General features: G+C 41.6%; 1 protein-coding gene across 3 annotated transcripts; it reads right to left on the bottom strand.

The window, feature by feature from the left end:
- Positions 1–738: 738 nt before the first annotated feature.
- cemip2 (cell migration inducing hyaluronidase 2) lies at positions 739–26,801 on the bottom strand. 3 transcript variants are annotated; one of them, XM_069699823.1, is made up of 24 exons: positions 26,717–26,801; positions 22,369–22,723; positions 22,041–22,181; positions 21,323–21,890; positions 17,602–17,771; positions 16,945–17,136; positions 15,733–15,902; positions 14,109–14,321; positions 13,097–13,302; positions 12,173–12,242; positions 11,412–11,540; positions 10,469–10,557; positions 8,787–8,918; positions 8,295–8,330; positions 7,865–8,020; positions 6,025–6,202; positions 4,729–4,944; positions 4,392–4,603; positions 3,951–4,133; positions 3,436–3,655; positions 3,237–3,338; positions 2,965–3,110; positions 2,710–2,816; positions 739–2,618 (listed from the first exon to the last, which is right to left on the bottom strand). In XM_069699823.1, exons 2-24 carry the CDS (start codon positions 22,703–22,705, stop codon positions 2,419–2,421), a joined length of 4,173 nt encoding a protein of 1,390 aa, XP_069555924.1. In that variant the 5' UTR covers positions 22,706–22,723; positions 26,717–26,801; the 3' UTR covers positions 739–2,418. The 3 variants fall into 3 exon arrangements, with proteins under 3 accessions (XP_069555924.1, XP_069555921.1, XP_069555922.1); XM_069699820.1 differs by having other exon boundaries at positions 26,499–26,795; XM_069699821.1 differs by having other exon boundaries at positions 26,582–26,795.
- Between the last annotated feature and the right edge of the window lie 1,153 nt (positions 26,802–27,954).

Genomic DNA, 27,954 nt, shown 5'->3' with positions numbered 1-27,954 from the left:
CAATCTGTCCGCTCTCATTTCCAGAATGGTGTGAAGTGTGTGAGAGCCTTCATGGTCAGAGACCATTTTATGGACAAGTAAAATCACTGGTGAGCCATATGGTGGGCTGTGCTGCATTAGGACTGCCCCATATTTCTTGAGGCTGAGAGTTTTTATATCCTTGTTTTGTCAAGGACATAATCAAGCACACACAGACAATATCACTAGGACATCAAAAGTATGCGCATGCTGAATCCACAAACTTGAATTTAACCATTTTATCTCGCGTATGTTGCTTTTTGTCTTCAGCTGGACCTGCATGTTCCCTCCTGATTGCTACTTAACTCATGTGTCATCAATAAGAGTAAGAGCATCTGCTACACTCCAATGTGCAATGTATTTTCATGTAATAGTTAAACAAGTTAGATGAAAGATATTAACTGATATTCTGAGGCTCATTAAAAATCAACAACATTTCTCTGGCCATTGTTCTGGAAAACTGAAAAAGCACACATAAGTATTATTCCTGAAAAACACACACACACACACACACACACACACACACACACACACACACACACACACACACACACACACACACACACACGAGTGGGAGGCAAGTCTTATTCACAAACACTAGGTTACCCCCCAGTGGTGAAATTGTATAACTGATGCAAAAAATGAATATCATTTGTGTTTATCAGACCTGCAACACAGAAGAGGACATCCTCGATGTGCCAGAAAATGATCAAATGTCAGTTTATCACAAAGCATTAATGTTTATTTAATTGGCAATTTTATCAAAAAATAATAATCATAAAAAAAGCTGCGTTTTCACGTTGAAAGAATTTAACTTTTCCGACTGTTTTATCAACATACACAAACACAGCAAATAATACACACAATATTGACAACCTGTTTTTCATTCCATGTACAGTTTGAGATCGACACCACATTTACAAAGTCTACTAATTAGTCTGCTAATAAAAGGAATTAACGCTCCGGTTGTGCATCTTCAAAGCATCAACTGAACAAAAAGGAAAGGGGTTGAAATATCTTTTGCCCTTTTTAACAGTAGAGTGGTTAAAAGGCAACAATGTAAAATGGTCCTGCCTCTATCTCACATGATCAATCACATACTCACACAGTCACAAATAGGAACTTATCACTGCTCAGTGGGGGAGCCCTGCTCACGTCCATACACACCTGCCAAGATTACATAGTCTCTGCATAAAGACGTATACCTTACAGATGGTATATGATCCAAATGCATTTGCTGCTCACTACTGTAGAGAATAGAAACTCTAAACGGGCATCTTGTAATATTATCTCAACACATTATTTTGGCAATAATGCACATGAAAAGATCATGAATGAGGCAGATGAAAAGGTAAAACATTCAATTCTGTTTGTGAAAACAAAAACAAAAAAGTAATATATATATTTGTGCAGCACATGTGGCCAGCACTGGAGACACCATCGCCGTGAAAAGATAAATAAGAATATGAGAGAAAAGATCCAGTAAGTCCATGAAGGAATCCATAAAAAGGTGCTTAAAGTCTTTAGATGTACAGCTGCACGATGATCAGAGGAGGTTTACCAGTTTAAGATTCAGTTGTTGCAGATGTCGAGAGTAATGACCTACATAGTAGTAACTTCTCTATTTATTGCCATTTTGTTTGTTAAAAACAGATTAATTTAACTGCACATTATTTCTTTCTATATGACTATTTAAATATCTACATGGCTTTAATAAGGGTGTTTTGCAATTCTTTAATCACTGACATATCCCGAAGCTCTGATTTCTTCCACTACGTGTACATTTTTGGCATGATATTGCTCTTTAATTCTCACATGCAATGTCATTTATTTTCATAATTTCCTTTTGACCTGAGCACATTTAATCCATCTAGTTTCATTTTCAGCTCCGATCGAAAATGGTCCTGATTCAGGGGCAATGTAATATATTTTCATCATTTCCTCCTGGCCGGTGTGTATCTAATGCATTGTGTTCTGTTTGCAGTTATCGACCAAATTCATTTAAATTTAATTAACTACTAAATAAATAAATAAGATTTGTAGGTAAATCCTGCTGGTTACTTCGTTTTTTTTTCTTTTTCTGTTGGTCAAGATGAAGTACTGACTTACTGTAAAGCTCCGTTTGATCACTTTGGCTGACAAGGCAAGTTGTGTCTCTAAAAGGAAAGTGCATTGACTTGGCGGCCCGAAGGCATATTGACACATACACACAAATAACATCACAAAAACATTCACCCCGTTCATAATAAAATACCATCTTCTCCACTTGAAATTGGTCAACATCTTTGTCATCGTTAATAAATTAAAGGTTCAGCAGTTCACATTCATCAGCTGGCTGTGTGTTTGTGTATCCGTGTGCAACAGTGTTTTCGGGTAGGTAGGTTGTACAGTTCACATTGGTTACTGTAGTCCCGTGGCCTTTTTGAGAAGCTCCAGGTCTTTGCGTGTTTGAGTTGCATGTGGCAAACAGCCATATGCCTCCAAATCCAGGGGCAAGTAGCGCTCCTGCAGCCCCAACATGTCATCCCCATGCCCGGCTCGTAGTGTAACCCACGGAGGGGGTGAAGCACCACCCTGGAACCCCCAAAGCGCCAGGCTCTCTGTGGTGAGAAGCAGCAAGAAGAGTGTGTGAGAAAGAAACGTAAAATACAGACCGAAAAAGAAAGGGAGACAACTGGGCGTGTCACTAACCTTTGCTGTGCAGATCAGCAGGTTTGGCCATACCAAAGGAGACCAGATATGGTGCCAGACCATCCAGGCCTTCTGGCTGACCTCGGGTCGCCATGAGAACTATTGACCTGGAGGAAACAAACAAGTCTGTGAATTTGCAGAGAATCTGCAAAATTCAGCTGCTCTGCAGTCTTGTTGTGAAAAAATGAAAATTGAACCCTGAAGTTTCTATGCACATGGAAGAAATGTAAACGTATTGGATGTGAACATTATTACCGATTTGGTATTCCAGTTTTTAGGTACTGTCCCATCTTGGCATCCATCTTCGCAAATGAGGTTTTCTTGGTGACTTTTCCAGAACAGGCATCTACTGAGACCAGGAAGAACCCAGGCTGTGAGAAGGACATGATCACCTCATTCACCTGGTGGGCGACAGGAAAAAAAAAAAAAAAAAATAGATTAAATAAACTCCGATCAAAGTTCTGAGGTTGTAATCATATCGATAAAATATATTGTTTGGATTTGTTTTTCCGGCCCGACATGCTCACCGTGATAAAGGAGCTGTTGTCTTTTCTCAGCTGCTCTTTGCTACTGAGAGACTTGACTTGTGTCTGGAGGTAGGAGGTCCACGGCTCACTGGAAAACACAAGCTGAGGCACAAACACGGTGATCAGCAGCTGCGGCTTGCGTTTTAAGCGGCTGAACAGTTTTTTATTTTATTTTATTTTTTTATGGAACGAGACAAACCTGTTGAGCTCCACAGCCTTTGCAGGGTTGTGCGTTTAGAGTCGGCATAGGCACCACTGCTGAAGGAGTCTTGGAGTACTTGGGGTAGGCCCTGGCTGTGCAATTACAGGTCTGTTTGGAGGACGTAGTGGCCATGACCTTCACTCTTTCGCAGCCTTTTATTGAACAGTAGCTGTGACCGTCACGCCCCTGCCTGGCCCGAAGGTAGAGCCACAAAAGGCTGCAGGAGCACAGGAGAAATAGACAGAGTACAGTGATCTCTTAGAAAGTCAGGGGCTTCAGAGGGGGGATGATGAAAACACTTGAAATGACGACATAAAGTAATGTTCATGACTTCTCAGCTATCAGTGTGAGAGTTGACCTTCTTGGGTCGATCAGTATTCAAAGCCACACTAAAAATCCTGCAAGTCTCTTCATTTTGAGAGCACACTGCAATATTTCAAGTCAAAGTGCGTGTCAGAAGGTGAAAAGAAAAACAGTTGGAAACTGAGAGGATTGGACTCTTGTTCTCTCACCCAGCACGTTGGTCAAAGAAGTATTTTCTGTCCATTGGTTTGTTCTCCAGCTGCACGAGGGACGACACAGTGCCGTAATCTGTGATGTCATCGAAGGTGTTGCTTTGCCTGTCGTTGATGTCGGCCATGATCTGAAATGTGGTGTCTGATGGGTAACAGAGTCCAACTAGCACCCAGTCATCTCTGAGAAAGAGAAAGCGAGGGACAGGATACTACACCATTTAGTACCAGTAAAAAAAACAGCACTATGATTTGATTTGTTTTCTTCAGCTTTTTTTTTTTTTTTTTTTCCCGCTCACTATAGTTCTAGTTGAATCAATAGACAAAAAAAACAAAACAAATTTAATGCAGCGACATATCATCATTTGTGATATACTACAGATATACAAATGACTTACAGTAGCAGTGGTCACACGCATGCTGCCGATTCCTGTTACTCACTTATCGAAGTTGATGAGAGAGAGCACGATCTCTCTGGGTGCAGGGCCGCTCCAGTGCAGAGTGTAGCTCTTGCTCATCATCAGGATGGGCTGGTACTGCTTAGACAGCGCCCCCTGGCTGTTAATCCCCCTTAGTACTAGAGGAGCATCAGGGTATTCATCCCTGTTGATGGATAAACTGAGGCCCGGGGCTCCTTGGGTTCGGATGTACACCTGAAGGGGAGGGAGGGAGGAAGGGGAGGGGGGGGGAGTTGTCGTGCGGTGCGAGGCTGAAGGTGAGTGCACATTTTACATCAGAATGACAGAATAATGGAGGTGCAGACTTTGATGGGCGGTACCTGAGAGTAGCGGCCGCTGCAGGTCACTCCATTCCACTGGGTCATTTTCACACAGCCAGGATGTTGGATCAGGTAATTGTCGGCTCGGCCAACAAAGGTGTCTCTGTAGCCCGTTACAGACCCGTCCACATCGTGGAAGATGGAGTTTTTGTCACCGTCCAGGTCGTTTTCTTCGAACCACTGCCCAGGACGACCAAAGAATGCCCGCAGACCCACCTGAGGAATGTATTGTGAGGGGAATGCCAACGTATAGATTTGAAGCACTATTTAGCGATTCAGGTCACGCGTCACTGCTACCTCTAATAAATATCTCTGTGGGAGTGAACGCACCACTCAGCTGCTATTTAGTCAGTAATGACTATTCATCAATGTATGTAATGTAAATATTTGCTTTACATGATTTCCATAATTATATTCTCAATCGTCCTGGGAGATTTTAAATGAAATCCAACCTAGTGTCTGAAACTTTCTAACAAACAAAAGAGTTTGCAAGAACTGCAGAAGGACAAGGCGATGGCTTCGTTTTTAATCGAGGATCCAAATAAAAAATTAAAAACTTCCACTGGTTATTTCATCTCCGGACTGTACCTTTATAAGATTGTTTTTCAAGGAAAAAAACTACCAAAGCTACTTTTTTTTGGGGGGGGCGGGATTCAGAGCGACATCTTTTACAGATTGTATTTATGGGACTGGAAATATTTGCTAAATGTTTGGGATGAGTTAAATGATGATAATGATGAGCTGAAGATGCCTTTCAAAATTTACTGCAACATTTAAGTAAAGACAGAGCACTATACTATGCCACCACAAGATGGCCACAGTGATTAACCATAGTTTCTCATCAGGACTGACTGTGACAGTTTGGTGCTGGCTTTGATCAGTCAGACAGAAACGCACTCTAAACGCTACACTCTTCTGATTGACTGTTTAACTGTGAACCAACTGGTCCCTAACCCCAATCCTAACTGACCATAAGACTAACATCTGTGTCATCAAATCAGTCACATGACCCAAATCCTATGGTAAGACAAGAAAACTGGAAATGGTCACTCTTCATTATAAACCATTCATACATTATTATAAGATGACTGCAATGCAACATGACATGGTATACTATCATACGGTACAGTCTGAAACCCAAGGGGTGGATTGCTTTCCATGGGGATCTGCATGGAGTCGCAAAAGTCTCAGTGTAGAACAGGCTCACATACTGCATCGAATGCTGATTCACCTCCCAACACGTCGTAACAGTGGACATACTGTATATTTACGACACATCAACTCGTGCTTACTCACAGTCGGCTGGAAGCGGAGCTGGGACAGGTTGTTTCGTGGTGTGAGCTGCCAGGTGTTCTTCAGGCCGAATCCCACTGCGCTGGTGTAACGCTCTGGTGTGGGGATGAATCCACGAAACGTACTCTGTGTGAGCCGCACTGGACCATCGTTGATCTGAAAACCACGGATTGGGAAGGTCCTACGGTGGAGATAGAAAATGAATAGTCCATGTTAGGCAACACAGTTATCAATAAATACATTGTAGAGAATACAATAAGTGAACTGAGTAAAAGGACCATGGATTCAGATGGTTTTGGCCATTAACTGGTTAAAAAAAACTGTCAATATACTTCCATTTGTTTTACCATTAGAAATGTAGATATTATAAAAATATCAATACACTTGAGTAATGTGATGTTTTTTTCTGATACTGTATAGATTTGCAAAAACACTATTGATTTTCAACTAATTGTTCACATACCAAGATTCCTGGCAGACTGGTTAAATTTGTGTTGTGTTTTAATCCGCGATGGCTACATGGCAGACAGTAGATAGGGAATAATATGACAGGAAGTTGCATATACTATGACTGTTTTCCTAAAATGTTATTTAAAAATTAGCAATTTCAGTATGACCATGCTTTGCAATATATTGATTCATAACCCAGAAAATGTAAGTTAAGTGGGTGAAGTTCAGAAGACTGATGATTTTTGATAATAATAATATCTACAGTCTGGGTCAGAAAAAAACATCCCCCATTTTTTTTCTGCTTCACCTTTACTTATCTTTTGACAGGGATCTAAGGTTGAACTATGGATTTAAAATTGTTTTCATAATGGGTGGTAACAGTGATTTAAGATCACACAAATAGAAAATTAGACTAGCCTTATTTACTGTAAAAGGAACAAATTATCAATCAATTTCAGTGGAACTATCTTCTCCCTGGCAAGAAATAAGAGGTGTCAGCAACTTTGGCAGAAACCACGATGACGCCAGTCAAGCTGACTGAGCCAGATGTCACAGTGCGGTCAGAAAGCCTATAAAATGGTTGTAAAGTTGCACAAAGTAGTCTAAACGGACACCCTAGTTCATGAAACTAAAAATGGCAGCTATTTGCCAGTGTCTTGTTTATGTTGCTCTCCTCTTGTATAACAATATCTGTAAGAACAAAGAAATACAGAAAGAAACCCAGAGCGAGCTACCGGGAGACCCTGAGGGGACATAAAACCTCTCATTAAGACTGACGACGGAGTCTGACTCGGTATTACAGCATGGGGAGACTCTATAAGCTTCTTTGTAATGGAGGTCCAATTAAAGGCAGTGAAACATAATTGGTGCGAAACAGACAAGTCATATCAAGCATCTGTCTGGTTTACTTATTAATAGGCATTAATGAGATGATCTTATGTCTAGAATCAACATGATAGAAGAAAAGGAAGGAAATGTGACATCTAGCCAAAACTGATGGGGGTTCTGTCAAACGCCTAAAATCTTAGAGAGAAATTTCCTAGGTTTTATATAACCAAATTCTGCAATGAGTATTCCTTTCCTATGAAACCCTGTAAGTCATAGAATGCTCAAAATATCACTGGAGGGAAGTCAGTCAAAACAGAACTTCCTTTCACAAGTTCCCCTTGGCTAAAAGCAGCTGTAGCAGCTTCATCTGTCCATCTGTCCAACTACCTGATTGCCTTGCTGCCTCTCTTCTCCATGTTTGTTTTTCCCTGCATATTTTTCTGTGGCAACTCCTCCAACCTTATCCCCTGCAATTCCTCAGAGTTTTATTTGGGCTTTTCTCTCATTACTTCACACAAGTCTTTCCTCCATTCATCAGTTTATCTCACGATGTTCTCTTCCTCACCTGTTTCTAGGCAGTGTCCTCATCTTTCCATCGGTCCCTCCCACTCCCCAGTATTTATTCTGTCCTCCATTGGTCCCTCTGTTTTGGCTTTCCCCCATGAATAGGGACTGTGTCACCTCCTGGCTGGAGCCTTCATCTTTAGGGTAGCTGCCATCACTGGAGAATAAGATGACACCGGCATATAGTATTATAAAATACACACACGAGTAATCACATAATATGGATATGTATGCCTTTTCAGAGGTGATAGCTGAAAAAAAAAAAGAGTGCTGGTTTAAGCAAGAAAAATAGGCTTACCACCACACAGCAAACAGGTTCTATTCTGTTCTATGCTAGGTATCTATCAATAACAAAGGCTTTTTTTTTTTTTGCAAATTCATTTGGCAGGACAAGAAGAAAAGCAAATAAGAGAGTATATATTAGTACACACCTGGCAAAGGACAATCCCACCCCGTTGTCGGCAAAGCTGTCCAGAGAAAAATAAAACAATCATATTTAAGTCTTATCAAACGTCTGTTAATTAAATAATTTAGCATTTAAGAAATAAATAAAAAAGACAAGAAGAGACCAACGTACCAATAAAAAAAGAAAGGAACCATCTGTTAATTCTTTTTAAAATTATATCAAGTAATTCACAACATATTTCACTGTCAATCCAACGTTACCAGACGGGGATGTGAAACAAATCGATGTTGTACATAGTGTTGAGGCAAATACTGTACAAACAGCCGAGAATGTCATTATAGATGTTTGTGGTGGGATTGCATCATATTTCCAGCACAAATCCTCATCCCAGTTTATGATGTGATGACACCATTCTTTTATTTTTTTATCAGAAACCCCTGGACCTCAGTTCTCCTGAGGTCTACAAGCTGGCTGCTGCACTGACACATACTGAATCACGGTCTATGAGCAGTCCTACCCAGAGTTCTGGATGACGACATCTCCCCCTCGTATCCATGCTCCTAAGTCGTTGTTCTTGAAGGAGATCAGAGTGTCGATGACTGCGGCCACCCGAGGACGACTAGGGTCAGCATTCTGGTGTGGTCGGAATCTGAAAAAACACACATGTGAATACACATACTCCTGTCTCTTGACTTTCTGTTCATTTCCTAATGAGGTTTTTATCCTAACCAAAGAATCAAACCCATTTTTCCTTCAGCACATAATGTTATGTAGGTCACATGCACACAAAGATGTTTACATCATCATGCTATAAATCTGCCCAGACATAATTGATATAAAGACTAAAAGTTTAAAGCCCCACTGCGGATCTCTAGAGACTACAGGCAATGTTCACCGCCTCCCATATTGCATCCCGAGGGTGGCATTAGGGGAAAGGACATGGCATCATTAAAAACAAAAGGTTTTGTCCCCTTTGGGAGCATGAATGTTCTTCATGTTTTTATGGGAAACCACTCATCATACTGTGAAACTTAATTTGTAAGAAGTTGAAATTATAGCATGACAGCAATCAGAAAGTAGTTTGTGTAATCTTTAAAATGGGCAAGATCATCCTCTTTTTCGGATGGAGCACATTAGCGGGGTGACTCGTATAAATGCAAATGTCTGTCACTGAGTGAGTGAGTGATCAAAGACTTTACCTCTGTTTGGCCAAATGCTAAGATTTCCTATATCCATTTCTAATTAAAAGCCCTCGTTTCAAATTAAAAGCCCTGTAGAGTTTCATACACCGTCCCACCATGTAATAGATTTTGAGGTTCTTTTCAGCCTAACGGTGGCACCTCTGGCTGTTGGTTTTAAAAACATCAAGTGAAAGACCAAAGTGTTTCTCAAGGGAAAATTTGGATCTGAAGGTGAAGTTAGACAAAAGCAGAGAATCACATAAATCACAAGGAATCATTCTTTCTGTCGAGAACTGTTACAATCTAATATCCTCTTACTAGAGCTTCTTACAATCACACAGCACAAATCTCCCTCTCGTTCATATACTTGCACAGATTTTAACATTTAAAAACCTCCCCCTCATACCTCTGCACACATGCATACACCCCCAGACACCCCCCCCCCCCCACACACACACACACACCACAGAGTGCGGTCAGCAGTCTCAGTGGACACATACAATTTTTTCCACCTAGTTGAGGGCTGTATTTGGGTTGGGAGCTGTGCAGTGGAAACTCTATCTGTGAAGCCTTGTTTTCTCTGTCAACACAAACCTGACAGACCTTCCACTAAAATACAGGAACCCACTCTAAAGCCATCTATCTATCCCTGTCAATAGCCATATCCCAGCATATATACAACAGGAAGCTATAAATAACTTTATTCATTCAGTTATTGGCAGTGATATTAAACAAATACATTAGCAAACCACAAATACCTTAATATTGAGCTAGTGCAACGTTATACCATGATGCATATGATAATCCGCCTTTTACTAGTTCACAGTTATAGGCTATGTGCAAAAACAGTGTACTAGTCAGTAAGTCATTATCCATTTAAAAAAAAAAGCCAACTAATCAAGATTTGAATATTTTGAATAACACCAAACTCTTCATGCATTTATTCATCTCTCTTTATACAGTCTAAATGCCAAACTGTACACTTATCATGCATGTGCGATTGTGCAAACATACCCACCTGGCACTGTTATCAAGACACAGGTATTCTCGGGGGTCAGCAGCATTAGCATTTGTGGTCTTCACTCCTTTATCAATGAACAGCCCTGCCTGGGAAGACAAACGATTACAATGAAACATTGAGTTTCCTCTATAAAACTACAGTTAAAAGATGGAAGATGGACTACAGGTTTATTTCTGCTGGACAGACATAAACAAAACTATTAGTGTATTTTAGAGTGCCGTACCCAAGGCCATAATAAATGTACTAAATTTAAATTCTGGCCCAACATTTATAGAATCAATGCTTTACAGGGATGGAAAAGTGAAAAACAGAATTCCTTTGAATTAATTTATAATGTATATAATGGTGTAATGTTTACATACCCCATAATATATGGATTAGTTTTGTATGTTTAAAATATGAATTGTAAAACAAACTTAAGGAAAAGTGTCATATATCTGTGCATGTTTGTGTCTCATGTACATGGAAATCTGTGCTCCGAGTTGGTCTTGTGGTATAAGCGAGGTATAGTTTTAAATCTCAGGGTTCCTTCCTCTATGAGAGGCTGCTGTGGTCACACTGGACAAAGAACTCACAGTTCACCTGCCCGGCTTCTGTCACTGCACAACAGAGCACCATTGTGGAGCCTACACGTGTGTGTGTGTGTGTGTGTGTGTGTGTGTGTGTGTGTGTGTGTGTGTGTGTGTGTGTGTGTGTGTGTGTGTGTGTGTGTGTGTGTGTGTGTGTGTGTGTGTGTGTGTGTGTGTGTGTGTGTGTGTGTGTGCGCGCGCACCCACGCCTTTTTTTTTGGCTTCAGATGCGAGGCTTTTTACAAGTTACAAACACTGTATTACTCTTGTCTCTATAAAACAGAGACAGAAACAATATCTGGCACTGTCTGGTATACTCTTATGTATATGGGGGAGAGAGAGTACACACTGACATGCATTACTAATGCTACCTTAAAGTTGGAGTGTACACGATTGTTGTAGAAAATCCCCAGAGGAGTGAGCTCTGCCTTGGTCTCTGGTACCAGCCCATGAGAGTCTCCGGTGGAAGAGCTGTGGAACACAAACCATATGCCAGCGTCCTAGAACAGGAAGGAAGAGTAGAGAAATGGGCGATAAAGAAGACAAACTGTGTTCATACTGCAGCTGCACAACTGCAGGAATTTCATTATCTCGGCTTGTATACAATCAGTCTATAGGCGGCGGTGAATGAAACCCAAAAACAAAACGTGGAGCAGAGCAGGATGTCATATTATTCTCATGTTGGTCAAGTCATAGGAGTTCAGTGGCTTCTTATTAAAGTTTGCAGTTCGTCAGATTTAGACAGACAACCTAAATATCACACAAATACCCCTTAGCAATAAGTAGCGCACTGCATAGCCTTCCCCGGTGGACCACCACATTGTTTGTGCTGAAATGAAAAGAGATGGGATGAAGGAGCCTCTTTTTCTGCTTTCATATATTAGAGGTATCACTCTGCTATCAAACACTAAAGCCTGTTAAATCCCATTTTATTGATGGATCACTTTGTTATGAGCATGAAAATCTTTAATTTTTATGACGTAAACTTCAGGGAACACCAAAGCCAGAGCAGCTTCACATATACTACAGTTAATATCTCAATAAGGGGCTCTTCTAGTTGGTGACTCATTTTGATTAATCATTCGTGAAAAGATATTTTGAACCCGTTTTCTTACATAACTCATGTTATTACCTGAGAACCGGCAGCTGCATTGCTGATGAGGTTGTTGTTGGGGTTGGCAATCCAGAATGTTGAGACTGCCCTGGAAAACAGCCCCACCACACACATGGACAAAGACACAATTAGAGACATAAAAACAGAAAAATAAATTAAAAGTAGTGCCTTGGCATATCAGAAACTATGACTAATAAGAAAAAGAAAGATCAAGGAATCTTGCAATCTTTCATAATTCCCTCAATAATCCACCTCTCTTGCTGCTTCCCTGAAAGAGGCACTTTTCTTGTTCCTGGTATGACATAAAAATCCTCTGTGGAGGAGAGGTTGTTATTGCATGGATAAAACCCCTCTTCCAATATCTCTCTCACGCACTACTACCAGCTACAGTATCTCCCTCACGCTGACACAGACCATCTGTTTTCTCTCAAAGTACGTCTGCACTACCTCACCGGGTTTCTCAGGCTGACTGGAGTGAAAGATTTACTGTGACACTGACATGGATACATTTAGAAGTGGAACAAATCATTCTCCTTCATAAAAAAAAAAACATCAAGCAGTGTGCTTAATGGTGCTTAATAAGACCACTAGGCGTCTGAATAGCAAGTGTTTTATGTAAAAAAAAAAAAAAATAATAATAATAATAAGAGATGAAAAAGAGCATCGTTCTCTTTGTGTACACCAGACTATATAAACACAACAACAAGATAATTTATGACATATTAAAGCCACACACACACACAGGTAATTAACTGTTTTTTACTCCCACATTTTAGATAAAACTAACAACAGCTGGTAGAAGAGTAATACATTGTTACTACTCATATAAAAATGTCCTTAACGATCGAAAAGAAAGTCAAGTCCTTTCTCATTTTGCTAGGTTTATGCATTTGTTCATATCTCTAAACATAATCACACAAATTCTGAATCCTGATGGCTTACTTGCACTCTGTACTGGGTGAGGGAGTGTAGCCCTTGTAGACTTTGTCCTTGATGCTGGTGCACAGGGTATCGTTGCGATCAGTGGGCAACAGAGTCCCAGGTCGAGTCAGCAGGCCGAGGTTGTGGTAGAAAGTGTTCCGCTGTTCAATCCCATCCTCGAGGAAAAAACAGTGGCCCAAGGTGTCATAGCCAAGGGTGTTCTTTACCTAGGTCAAAGAAAGAAGACCACAAAACACACAAAAAACTCTTTAGGAGCACAGAAGGACAACAGTAGAGTTGTTGGCAGGAGAGAAAAATAAATACAAGGAAAGAGGAAGCTTTCATCCAAATATGCAAAAAATCTTGGTAAACAAGCGAGTAAGGGCAACATTTCTTAGTCCAGCTTAGACTTCACCATTTTCCTGAACCCCTGCAGGAAAATACAGGATGGTCCAACTGCAGTTTGTAATATAACCCAACTGAAGCTACACAGAGAAAGATGGTCTACAGAGAGCTGTTGAAGATTCACAAAAAGAGAATATCACAGGGTCAGAGGGGAAACAGCAGAGTGAATGCCGTTAGGAACGAAGAACGCTTCGCTGCTTTGGCCTCAGGAACAAACTCTAACCCATCATCGTTTGACGTCGAGAAGGAGAATAAAGTACATTCAGGCAAACAAAATGCACAGAATCACATAGGCCACATACAGACACCGATTTCAGTTTAGCAAACATACTTGTAAGAGTCTATAATGTAATTTTACTTATCCCACGAGAATAGAAAATACATCCACATCTAATGAAAGAGACTGAAAGACATTCTACAAAGGAGAAAAAGACGGTACATGAAGGTTCGACAAGCAACGTTAAAGAACAGCGAAAGAAAGAAAAAGAAAGAAGGAAACAAGCCGTTACAGTAATCTGGTGACGAGTTTTCTGACAAACAGTATCACATAGTACTTGACGTCCACATCTATTTTTTCTACATTCTCACATACGTAGACTCACGTTACACATTCACACACTTTACTCACCAGCAGACCATTGGTGGCATGGACGGTGAGGCAGCGGGAGAAGGAGTGGTGTATGGAGAGTCCATCCACATAGGTGGGCTCCCAGTAGCCCCCCTTCTGGTCGACATCCCCGCACATGTGAAAGTAGAGTGGGTAGCGGCCTTTTTGTCCCTGCTGCCCCATGTTCTTCAGCTCCACATGTGACAGATGCACCGACGAGAAATTACCAAAGATCTGTCAATGTTGGAGAGATGAAACAGAAGAAAGGTTAGAGCAGAGGACAAAGTGGCAAACGCCAAGACTTTATCAAGCAAAAACAATGAGCTGTTACACACTGCAAAAATAAATGATACTGGCTTTGTGGTGGGCAGCAACAGGTTTGTGCCACAAAAGTAGGCTGACTTATCAAATCATTTTGATACACTAAAGGTTTAAGTCATCCTCTGTATTTGTCTAAGATCCCAGCGGGACGTGAACTATAGCTCCATTGGCACCAACCTCCAGCGATTCAAACTGTTTCAAAACCACTGATGTTGATGAATGAGAGATGAGAGTTATAGAAGCACAAGCTAAACACAGCAAACATGAACATCAGAGAATAACACAGTACAAATATGCAGTACAATGCTCTCTAGGAGGTCTTTTTGCGGGTATGGCATAATCCACATGGTCTGGTTTCGGTTAAGGAGGTATTGGCCAATTCTTTCCTCGAACTGAGACCCGGATACACACAGTACATTGTGACCAGCTCCCTCAACCTCTCTCTCTTCCTCAAACACACATACATGCTAATGGTTTCTACAGTATAAACGCTGCCCAGGCTGCCTCAAGCATGGCGAAGCTAAATACTTTCTGCATATTCAAAAACGGAGTTCTTCTGTGCATTGCACACAACAGATTGACAAAAGCTTCATCTCGTGGTTTTAAAGGCAAATTGTGCAACATAAGTGTGTATTGGAATTCAGTTGGTCAAAAAAGCTGTTAACATGGAAAAAAATATGTATTTTGTTTAGCACATGGGAGGAGTGGGGGGGGGATACACAGAGTCTAAGGAATGTTATTGTGTATTTGCCACCGATGTGAATGGAGTCATACCGTCATTTGCTAAATTATAGTGAACTCACTGACTATGTAGAGACCTATGTAGGACACGGAGGACGTGATGCCCCACTTACTGCTATGCGTGACCCTAATCTGTCTTCAGTGTTTGTTCAGAGTGTAGGTTCTCTGATGAATAAGTGTCAAGCATGAAAAAGAAAACTTGACATGCAGAAGCCAAAAAAAAGAGAGAATAAAAATGAGGAAAAGGAGAGCATCAAATAAACTGAACCGGGAACATGAATAACCCCTCTCATTTAGGAGCACCTATATAACTCTAGAATGTATAAACACTGAAGCTCTGCAGTACGGAAACGGTCAAGCAGGTTACTGCAAACACAACGACCTTTAATGATACAGTAAAGTCAGAGCAACACACGCAGAAACATACATCAGCAACACAGACTTAAAGTGCAGTCTGAACAACATGTAAAAATGCGAACTCTCTCTCACACACACACACACACACACACACACACACACACACACACACACACACACACACACACACACACACACACACACACACACACACACACACACACACCTTGATATGGCCTCCATAGGTGTCGTGGCTGTAGAACTGGCACATGTTGTTTCCGTAGCAGAAGTTCTCCATTTCTCCGTAGATGAGAATGTTTCTGGAGAGCAGCGCCACTTCAGCACGCATGTCCACTCCATCTATGATCTCTCCAACATGGTTGAACTGAGGCTTCCCTGAGCAATATAGACAGGTAGATTCTCAGTCAAATGCTACAACAAAGTGAAATTCATCAAAGACAAATAAACAATTTGGACAAATAGACAAAAACGGGAAAGGGTGCGAGCCATTTTTGTTTATGAATATTAATGAAGATAATGCTTAAAAATAAAATGCAGAAGCAGACGGGTTGTGAAAACAGCATGCAGTCAGCTATCAACCACAGGAAGTGCGCGTTGCAGCACCCACTCAAACATTCACAACTAACCTCACCTCAAAACCGACCTGCCCAAAATAACAGGCATGTAAAAGCAAATGTAATCATATAAGTATGAAACACAAAATAATCTTCAACGATGCGGAAAGTGGCCTTGCCTACAGGGTGCAGCAGCCACCGATAATGCTTAGCAGTGGTCCAGCTGCTCAGACTTTCCTTGCGGCAGCAACCCAAAACTAGATGCACACACACACAATAATACACCCTTTTCTCAAGGAAGGGAGTTGTCATTTGTTGACAACAAAGGAATGAGATCAGGAAATGTGTGATAGAGAGATAGGTGAAGACTAACTAACGGATGAAGGGAGCAAAAAAAAAAAAAAGGCAGCAGGATGCGAAGCAGAGGCAGCGTATCCATGAAAGCCCTGTGGTTATTATATGATGAGTTTACTATTAAAACATAAGCTGGCAATCTCAGCCTCCTCCAATAATCTTACATCACCATAACAGCTGAAAAGGAAATGAGATCCCACTGGACTAAGGATTAATAGTTCTACATCTGTTAATCACATTTATTGACTGGAATGAAGTTTATAATCTGCTTTACATGGAACAACATTCGTTCCTAGATTTCTCAAGTTTTTGTCCCATATTTTTCCTTACTGATTCTTTTTGCCCTACCAGACATTTTTTGGTACTGTATATGGCTGCAGCTCACACACATGAAAGGAGTAAACCCTCAGAGGACAATCACTGAACACAGCCAAAGACACTTTTAGTTTGCAGCCAGAGAAAGCAAACCTTTTCTCTCTCTAAACCCACAATGCTGTCCTCTCTCTTACCTTGTATCCTGATCTGTCTGCTGTTACAGTGAGGGCAGGGCAACAGGGTAAACTCCTCAGCCTGGTGCATGGAGTAGTCTGTGCTGGCCACCACAATGTTATCCCCAGGTTGCCAGGTCTGCTGCACTTCATCCTGCAGATTCAGCACCACCTGGTCCACAGCATCCACCTGGAAGCCCGAGATGGGGAAACCTGGGAGGTATAACGTAGAACTTAATTTAAAGGAAACATGAAGCACAGCACAACCTGAAAAAGAGCAGAATTCTGATGATTCGGTATCGTCTCCCTTAATTCCTTCAAAACCCTTGACAATCACTATGACTTCCAACAACGAGAGTCTAAATGTTAGTCACTGCACAACTGCTTTTGTCGTGGCAGCCACAAAGATCTCGCAAAAGCTCTTTTCTAATAAATACAAAAGAAAAATCCTGTGAACTTAAGTCTCCATAGTAACTATAGCAAAACAGTTTCACTCCATGTATTCTCAATACTCATCAAATGGTGAGAATTGAAAAGGAGACAGCAGACAGTAAGACTGTATTAACACTGCAGCATCAGATATAAACCACCTAAATATAATTGGCCCCACTCATTTGTAATTGTCGTCATGTATGTTTTAATGGCTTTGAATTGATTCCTTTATGAGCCGTTCCTCACCATTCTTCCACTCGCTGTAGGCGGTGACTGAGAAAGCCACTCCATCCACGGTGGTGAAGTTGCGTCTTGCCAGAGCTCTCCCTCCTGTGTCGTGGTTTTCATGTTCCCGAACGTCCTCCGAGCAGGACGCGTTGCCGCCGCTGATCACAGAGACCATAGCCCACGCTTGTCTGAAGAAACCGAAGGGATGAAAAGAAAAGTAGGAGAGTGACTGAAGGAAGAGGAAGGCACGAGTTTTGTACGTACAAATATAAGACAACAAATGATTCTGTTCCGGTCCGTAAAGTTCTATAAATTGAATGATGGAAAACACCTTGAAGAAGTGTAACTGAAAGTCACTACAGACCTCCTTCTCAACACTCATTACTGGTTCATTAGTACATAACTGATTTTCATCTTTCACATTTACAGTTGCACGTTCGGACACACCAGCTCAAATTATGGTGTTTTAAACCTTTTACTAAATCAATGCAGTTGTCTTGCAGTTTCGTGACAAATGTTATTAACGAGAATATAACTGTGCACCAAACATTGGAGGTTATTTGTGACTAAGCCACTGAAAGATAACTGCAGCTGCAGTAGCTAGAGGCAAAAGAAGGACGTCTTGAAGATGAATTAGGTTTCTGTGGCGTTCAATCACACTCCATAGACAGTGCCGATATTAACAGACACTTTCGCAGTGTCTGAAAAAGAGCTTAAACTAGTCAGGCTTTGTGTGACAAAAGCCTGTGATGAGCCTGAAGCAGGACAAGAGGTGAAAGAGGAGAAGGCAACTGAATATAACGGAAAATGTCATGTAATAATAAAATGAAAACGAAAGGTAAGACACTAAATGACATCGACGACGTCGGGGGATTAGAAGAGTAATGGCAGGAGATTTCAGGAAAGGTTCTCACACGGCTGAGAAATAATGATTGTGCCCGACAGGTCCACAAAAATGCTTTGACTTTTGTTCCATGTACTACCTTCTCACTCCTTGGCACACTATCTTGTACAGAGAATCTCATTTGAAAATGTATTTCTTGACATTCCTGTGATTAAATAAGGAGAGGCTGAAATCATTTCAGCAGAGGAGCTTGAGGGTGTGGATGGCGAATGGGATTGGGCGTGCTTTTGAGGGCGTATGATCTTAAACAAGACAATGTGCTGCCATTTACAGCCTTGGATGTTTCAAATGTCAAGTCCTTGGCTGCTTAAGATCGACTTCCTCCATTCCCATTGTCCAGCGTTAGCTGAATGAGTCCAAAAGAGCTTAATGCCGTTTTGTCGTTCAGGGATACAATAACATTTTAAGAGCCCCGTTCTAATCTGTGGCACAACCTTTAAACACTACTAACACAAACTGACCCTAAACACAACAAGATCTTCTCATACAATTTAAGCATTCATTTTCCATCCATAGAATCCTGATCAGGGTTGGCAGCTGTCCATTCAAAGTGGAGGAAAGTGATCTCAGCAGGCGTTGCTTGGCCCATTCCACATAAAGTAAACGATCCTAAATTGAACTTCATATTTAACCTCTCCAGCGCCGTGTTATCTGGTACTACGATAGATTGATGGAAAAGCCTAAAGCTCGTGGCAAATGTGAAAACCATGCCAAAGTGGCAAAACTCTCAGTCCACTCTTTGGAGGACTATTACTGAAATAATTAAACCGCCACCAACGCGTGTTCAGAATTCCAGCGGTTAAAGGAAATGTTCCCTGACTATTAACATTAATTCCAATATGCCTCTGTGTTGAATCACTGTTTGTAATGATTGCTCGCACCGGAAAAATACCGATTTCAACAAGTCTTTTTTTTTTTTTTTTTTTTTTTTTTTAAGAGATGAGAACCTGCGCCATATAACTGCACCCAACTGTTACACAAACCGGATCCATCTGGGGTTCAACTCCGTCCTGTCATCACAGCGCCAGCTTTCTGTGGGTTGTCCTGCTGTGGAGAAATCAAGGAGGGCCCCCTTTCTGTCCTCAGGCTGCTCATATGCAGCCTGTGTGAATGTGTACTTTAGAAATATAGCAGAGGTGAGTCCAACGGTTAGAGACACAGCAGAAATAAGACAGAGCAATCGTTTCACTTTTTCCCACATCCTTGATTTGACGTTTACGAGCCTTTAACAACTTCTTTGTTTGACCGGAAAAGTGTATGCGTGGAGGCCGAAGGTGAATTCACTGCGGACCGGCATTAGCGTGTGTAAATGATCTCCTGAGAAACAAAGATTAAAGACAGAGGGGTCAACATGCACGAGGCGGTAGCAAACACATTCACGTATCCATTCCAGGAAGGATGGTTGACGCTACTGAAATCAACCTGTGGGAATTCAAAAGGTATTTGGGTCATGTGGTTGTATGTTTTTCTTTATTTAAAATAATAATTAAAAAAAAAAGAAAAAAGGTGGATCTCAAAAGGTGTGCGTGTTGTTACAGCACTGACAGAAACGTTCCACCGAAATCTTTTACCCTTAAATCACTCAGCCTGCCATAGTGTGACTTTTATAAGACATTAAACTACATCCTGTCTCATAAATACTATACACGCATCCCCAAAAACACACGCAAATCCACATGAGGCTATAGTAAAACAAATAATTAAAAAAAAACTGTAAAAAGATTAGAAGAAAGTCCACAAACTTAACGTATTGGTGCGCGCACACACACACGCACGCACGCACACACACACACGCACGAACATGAACAAGACGCTATCGTCTCATCCATTATTACCACTCTGCTGTGGATTTGTGGGGATTTGTTTTAAAACCTCTGTGCTGCCTTGGCATTCACCCAGAGAGGTGAAATGTGACACTTGAGAATCTGGCGCAGCACTTGGCTTTTTCAAACCAGGCCAAATGGCAAATAGAGCAGTTAATTGAAATGCTGAACTTACACAGGCATGTGTTTCCATGGCAGTAACACAATATCTACTGTTACGTAAAATTAAAAACTCTCATTTTGTGAGTGTTAGTACCAGCCTGTGTAAACAGGACTGCACTCCGTTTAAATTTCTGGTGTCTGTCCTTCTGAGGGAATAAGCATGACGGACATAAAATCTGCTGAATTGCCACATTTTGCACAGGAAACTCTGGCCATAACCCCATTATCCTGTACGTGCTTCCTTTTTCTGGTGGAGCAGAAACATAAGGGAAACAGGAAGACCAATACCTAGGAACGATTCAGAGGAACATCCCAAATGAAAGGACACATGAGAGAGGACATTTTTTTTCCAGGGAGGATGGACTTGGAGCAAACTGCTGGTATTGTCAATCCATGTATTGAGTCTTCAGAGGTGAGAAGGTTTACTGTTCAACAAAAAACACATTAGCCTTCTTTATCAGTCCCCGGAGACCAAAAATAAACAAAACACTCCGAAAGACATGCACAGTCAACACACCAGGGAGAACCAATACAAACCCTCTGAGCGCCGGCACATTCTGCAACACAGCTGAGCCACAATCACGCTCACATATTTTAACACAGTTGGACGGTGAATTCCCCCTTTTCGGGAATCTCTCTTTGGGCGAAGGCAGGGTACCCCGCACAGAAAAGCCCAGGCCCGGATTCGAACCCAGAACCTTTTCCCTGTGAGGCGACAATGCTAACCTGTGCACCACTGTGCTGCCCCGTTAATTGACAATACAGATTTATTTATCATTATAACCCTTTCAAAAATGATTATTTACAGGTTGTTAAGACATATTTATACCCATGAAGTGAAAGCGCTCACCTGTATTTGAGGTCGTAGACAAAGCTGCTGCCGAGTTTCTCTTCAATGGCCGTCTTGGTTTCATCCAGAAGACTTTTGACGGCAGAGTCTCCTACAGCCAGTGTGACGATGCGGCCGGCCGGCAGTGAACGCAGTAGCTGGGTGAGCCGCCGACTGTCGTTACGGGACTCGTGTGTGTCGTAGCGTTCGGAGACCAGCACAGCAGCGGTGTCCTGGTCCACCACGCGCAGGTTGATGCCTCGGCTGAAGTTCCGCTGGAAGGCATAACCGCCCGTGGCCAGCCCAGATGCTGGGACGCTTCGGGTCAGCAGGGACCAGGAAACTCTTTCAGAACCGTGTAGCTCCAGAGTTCCACCCCCTTTAACGCCGATGAACTTGCGGCCCAGGTCAAGGACCTCAGGGACAGCCTTGTTGTCAGAACGGCCCATTAGGGAAATGGTGGCATGAGAGCGGTAGCGACATTTAGCCGATCCGATATGAAGTGCTCCACCTTCTTCTATGAGGATATGATGTGTTCTTAAGGTTATGTTTTTGGAGCCATCAGCATTGTCCGCAAAAACCACCCGACCTGTAAAAAGTCAGAGGAAAACAAACGTGTATTCTTACTTGGTGTATGTTGCATCTAGAAGTAAAACTAAAATCGATGTGCTGAATGATGTTAGTTTTTATAGTTGGGAGGTGAGAATCCATCAATGTTCTATAATGTTGATGTGCTTACCTCCAGACTGGATGGTAAGTGAACGGAAAGTAGCAGAAGCATCCAATCTGAACAAATTTCCCCTCCTGACAACAACAGCTTTCTCTGGTTGGTGACCTGGATTCCAGCTACTTAGAGATGGGTTGTGGTCTGGACAATTCTCTGTAAATATGACCAGTTAGTTACAAATCAGAGAACCTCATACTTCCAATGACACAAGGATTTCAAAAATGTTTAAAGAAATGGCATACACAGCAGGAAGTACATGTACAGCATGCTGAAAAACCAGGGGATTCCATGAAGGAATATATATACAAAACATTTAAAATCAGTGATTTGTAATACTGACCATCTAACACATCTCCACTTTTAAGGCTAAGGACAAGGATGAGCGTGAGGAAGAAAGCTCCCAATGACACTCCAAAGCAGATCAGAGTGTTCTTTCTTTTCTGGACGTTGTGAGCGCGCTCCCTGCGCTGGTTCTCCTCCGACAAGCTGAACGTGGTTTGCTGTTGCTGTGGTGGTGGTGGTGGGCCATGGGGTTTTATCGGGGGAGGCGGCGGAGCTTTGGCAGGTGGCGGTGAGCGGACTGGAGCCACACGCCCGGGAACGTAGCCGGGACACCTCGGATGGTTGCTGTGAGCCACAAAGACAGGGAAGCGGTTGGGGCCATCACTCGTCGGCATGGTATAGGTGTCTGCTGCCTGATGGAGGGAGGGGGAAAGGGGGGGGCAAGAGGCAAGAAATATACATTAATACAACTTCACAAAATGTTTTCTTGATGGGAGTTTGTGAAATCTGCCGTTCCATGTTTTTCTATTTAGAATTTCTTGTCAGCAAAAATATTGGAACCAAACCAGGTTTCAATATTTTGATTTTCTTATACAGCCTGCTCAGCTGTAAGCACAATGGTACCATGAGGCAGAAGTTGATGAACCAAGATAATAAAGTGTGAATTGATGAAACAAGGGAGTGATGGAAAAATTGTTCAGACAGAAGAGGTCAAAGTGGAAGAAGAAGACACTAAAAGAGCACATTAGATGAGAGTAAAAACAGTCGGAGGCGACGGACGCAAAGGGGCTGATTGTGGGGAAACGGGCAATCACCAATCAAACATGTCAGTCCTGGACCTCCAGGTAAAGATCCTGAGAGTGGCTCTTAAAAGATGCTATTCATCTATTCCTCCAAACAGTCCACGTCTCCCCGGGCGGGTTTGGCTCGAACAGAGTGACAGTAGCTGCTATTGTCCACGCTAAGAGAAGGAGGTTGTGAATAATGGATCGTGACATTGCTTGTACTATGTTAACACAGCCAAAACAGATGGCACCAATTACAGTAAGGAAGAAGGAAGAGCTCCAGCCTGGGCTCCCTTTATTTCACACAAGTAGCACAAGGTGAACTGAAGCCATGGACACACACACACACACACGCAGGCAGACACACACACACACGCACACAGACACACACACACAGACAGACAGATGCTTGTGATTTGCTTCAAAGAACATTACACTGACTTAGTCCTGGAGATGTACCCGAAGCTTTACATTGGCCAAACTTTATCTGAACCTTAAACCACATCTTTACACTAAAATGTATTGATTTAAGTGACGGTCTTTCTTTTTGTTGCCAGAAGTATCTCAAGTTTGCACAGTGTGACTGTGTAAACAGAATTACACCCCTCAACATGAGCGTTACAAGTACACACAGTCACACATGCACAGAAAGGCCATATGGACACACCTGCACACTCAAACACACGGTGGTATAGGAAATGACAGTGCAGAAAGAAGAAGAAGAAAAAAGGCTTCAGCAGCACTTTTCTTGAACGGACACACCCTGGGCCGCTGAAACACCTTCACAGCTTACAACTGTTCTTCATAAATCAGCTCTTCTGGCAGTATGGCCCGAAGAATGACCACGTCCTCCCCCCTACCCCTGCGCCCCTCCCCCCTCCCCTCATCTGAGTGAGTGTCAGTGCTTCACACACATCTCCGTGCCAACCTAGAAGCAAACACACAACAGCCATTGTCTTCCTGACAAGCCAATTCGTCATCATTTTAGCCAAGATCAACAACAAACCTCTTCAACTCAAACAAAGCAATGTACAATGAAGGACTGCTAGATGAGGGCTCAGTCATTTATGTAGGCCACAAACTAAACTAGGCTTCAATGTGAATTCTACCACTACAAAATTATCTGAACCTTTCCTTCTAAAGGGTTTAGCTGATAATTCTCCACATTAACCTAAACTGGACTATCGTCAACCAAGCATTCTGACTGCACTTTATTTTGGATGTTTACACTTTCATGGTCTGTGGCCTGAATCAGATGTACTCAGTGGGAGCCCTGTGATGAGATGATCCCCGAAGCATCGGTCTCCATAACCCTATCTCAGTTTTTATTCACATTCCTCACCATAAAAGGGCCAAACTTCTCCTGCTCCCCTGCTACTTACTGACCTGTGAGGACACCTTGGGGTTATTCAGCGTCTGGAAATTACACTGATCACAAGGCCGCACAGCTTCTTGCAGACCTGATGTATTTCCTAGTAACCAAGTAAGTAATCCTTAGTGTCATTTTTTTTTTCCTGATTTCAGAGCTACTGAATATCAAACAGATGTGGGGGAAACACTGGAGTCAAAGCGGGACAGACCATCACACATTCCTTGGCTGTAACATCACCATTTACTTTGGAAGTCAGAACTGGCAGTGTGACCAACGTTAAGCCATGTGTTTCCTATATTAGCCGACTAAAAATGAAATGCTGAGCTGTAATAGTGCTGTCACAACTCTTACCAAGAACTAGACTAGGACACGAACAGCAAGTGCCACTGGGGACGGAGTTGGTCCATACCGAGTAATATTATGTGTTGAATGAAAGGATTTTATTTAGGGATACACCATAAAATTGGCGTTCACCGGTAAAGGCTTTAAATTTAATACCGACGTCTGACTGAAATTAACATTTCTGTCGATACGAGAGGCTGATAAAAGGACGCTTTCATGTTCAAAGACATGACTAAAGAAATAGGTCAAATTTGGTGGTTATTGTCTCAGGAAGAGCATCATCAGAGATTAAGTCGGATGAATCTTAAAGTTGTATTTGAAAGAAAAACGTTACACGTATTTAAATATGGCATGATGCGTAATCTATTTTGAAATACACTTTTTTTTTTATTGCCAAGTGAATGTGTGTTTTCAAAAGAATTGTATTTTATGTCTTTGTCTGACAGTGGGCAGGCGGGAGTAGGCATAGTAATCTGTTCAGTTCCACTACAGGAGACACTTGATGTGCTCTGCAATTAGGTGGAGAAAACGGTGCATGTATTTGTAATTGGCCAAAAGAGTTGGCAAACACCAGTAGATCAGACCCAGAAAAAAATCCAATATTATGCATCCTTAAATCATTATTAATGATGATTTATGGCCTTGTTTTGGCCAAAGTGACTCCTTCCACATTACCTTTCTTCACAATAAAACAAGAAGTGCGTCTCAAATCGCATACTTGCGTACTTCCACTTACTATTTAAAGTGCATAAGTGTGTTTACACTGTCAGGTGTGGAAACGTGCAGTGCACTATGACTACCCCGACGGGGTATTCATACAGGTACACAAAAATGGTACGGAAAGCAGGACACTTTTCACCCTCAATGGTTGCCATAATGGCAATGTAGTGAAATGGTCGGGACCACCAACCTGTTTTCAAACAAGTCATGGAAGCACCTGCTGCTGCTGCTGAACGCAGCACTATACCATTACAAGTTGGACACATACACATAAAAGTCTTGTTTTGTTTTACTAAATACCACTAAGTTGCTGCTGGATATTGGGTGTGTGAACCAGAAGGTAAGAAAGCACATTAATTTGGAGGTAAAATAACCAAACAAAGCCAGCAGATATGTTGGCAGGTGATGAATTCAAATGTTCAAATGTTTGGAAAAGTGCAGAACAGCAGTATTTGATTTGAGACACCCAGTCGACATTCAGGCACTACAACAACAAGCGTACAAGTACTTATATGTACTACATGCAAGTGTACTCCAGTTGAGACAAAGCATAGGTCAATACCACGTTTGTGGTTGGTATGAAAAGCCAGATGGCTTTTAATTTAAAATGAGGGTTGTTTAATTTGAAAGGGACACGGGACATGACGGGGTTTTGGCCGACCAGTGGTATAACTTAATCAAATCAATCATTCAGTGACAGACATTGGAGTTGGACAAAACCACTATTATAATTTCCAAGGATACCGTGTAGCCTTGTTACCGAAATAACGCCACAAAACTGCGAACAAGAGGAAACGTTTGTCATAGAGCAGCAGATAACAGTCAAAGAAAATACAATATCACAGTGGCTTTTCTCCACTTTTACTTTACCGCACACGGCTTTCAAACAATTGCTCGGCCGAAGCGTTACTTGTCAATCAGTAAGTAATTAAGAAGCCCTTTCCCAAGAAAACAACTCAAAGGGCTCACCCGGTGAATCCTCTTTCACCCTCAGTGGTTGACGGACGGACACAGACACGGTGTGAGCTGCCGGGCGGACGGTGAGGTCCTACCGTTGGTCTTGCTCCTTTCCCGCTTTGTCCATTCGCTCTCTGCCGAGCCGTAAAAGTACCCAAAAAAAGCCGAGCCGGTGGCGGTGTGACGGACGAGTAAGTTGTCACCCTGTCAAGTTTGCGCCTTTCACGTACCTTTTTATGTACCTTTTCTTCACATGGTGGGGTTTTTTTTTTTTTTTCCTGCTGATAGGCTGTCGTTTATACGTCGGTCAGCCCCCAGCCCCAGTCCCACCGAGAGGGGGAAGAAGGCGTGGCTTGAAAGAGAGGAAGTGACGTTGCGTTCCACGACCGTCGGAAAAGGGGCAGCAATCAGAAGAACTTCCGGTCACTTTAATTTAGTGTCAATGAAAAACACAGGATGAAGAGCAAAGTCGCAAAGCCTTCACAAGAGAATTTTTTTTTTTATATATATATATATATAAAAGCTGTAATGAAACAGTAGAAACACTTAAATAGTTGAAGTATTAGCCGTTAGGACTTTTAGAAATTGTGAGATACCTTCCAAGACAAAATAGTGAGCATAGTATACTGTTTTCAATTACTTTGATTTTCAAAACTATATATATTTATTGATTGGGAAACTGTATGTTTATAGTTTTAGAACATTTCCAAACATGAAGATCAAAATGTTGTTTTTAATACTTCTCCACTCTGACAACAAAATACTGAATTGGATTTTATTTTTCTTTTATTATCCATTGATATTTTGTTTGCACAAAAAAAAATATTGATAGAATTTTGGAGTAAATATAAAGGACATCAGTGTCTTGAATGCTAAAGCCTTATGAGCAGTGGCTACAGTTGTTATTTCAAAAGTAGCAACAATGGTGTAATGCTAATAACTTTCTTTTATCAACAGTGATAGTAAGCTAGTACAGGTTAATGTATATCATTTGATATCAGTTATTTATGTTGATGTAAATAGGATAAGATGAGGGCAGCATTAGTAAATCACTAAAAGCTGAAATGCTGGACTGGGATGTAGGACTATGTTGAGAACATCACCACCAGTAATATTATTATTACAGCCCCCTGTTTTCAAAAATCAGTGGAGTCAGAGAGCTAGTGCGAAATAGATGACAAACCATGTCTCGAGCAGCAAACTGTCAGCGGTTGAAAGTTATTCATTTCCTAACCACATGAGCTAATGCAGCAAAAAAGGTAGGTAGGTAGGTATGTACTTTATTAATCCCCGAGGGGAATTTTTTTTTCCGCTACAGCAGCATACAGAAGCAATAAGATAATAATAGAAATAATAGAATAAAATACTGGAATAGAATATAATAATAGATCAAATAAATAAAATAGCAGTAAATAGCAGTAAGAAATATAAAATATACAATATAAAATGCACAGTTTATACAGTACAT

Source organism: Brachyistius frenatus, unplaced genomic scaffold, assembly GCF_029030835.1.
Source record: "Brachyistius frenatus isolate BFR_SWC_R1_liver_20210118 unplaced genomic scaffold, ASM2903083v1 Contig_31, whole genome shotgun sequence".
Classification (NCBI taxonomy): domain Eukaryota; kingdom Metazoa; phylum Chordata; class Actinopteri; family Embiotocidae; genus Brachyistius; species Brachyistius frenatus.
Note: the sequence above shows the minus strand (reverse complement) of the source record. Positions and strands in the feature narration are given on the sequence as shown.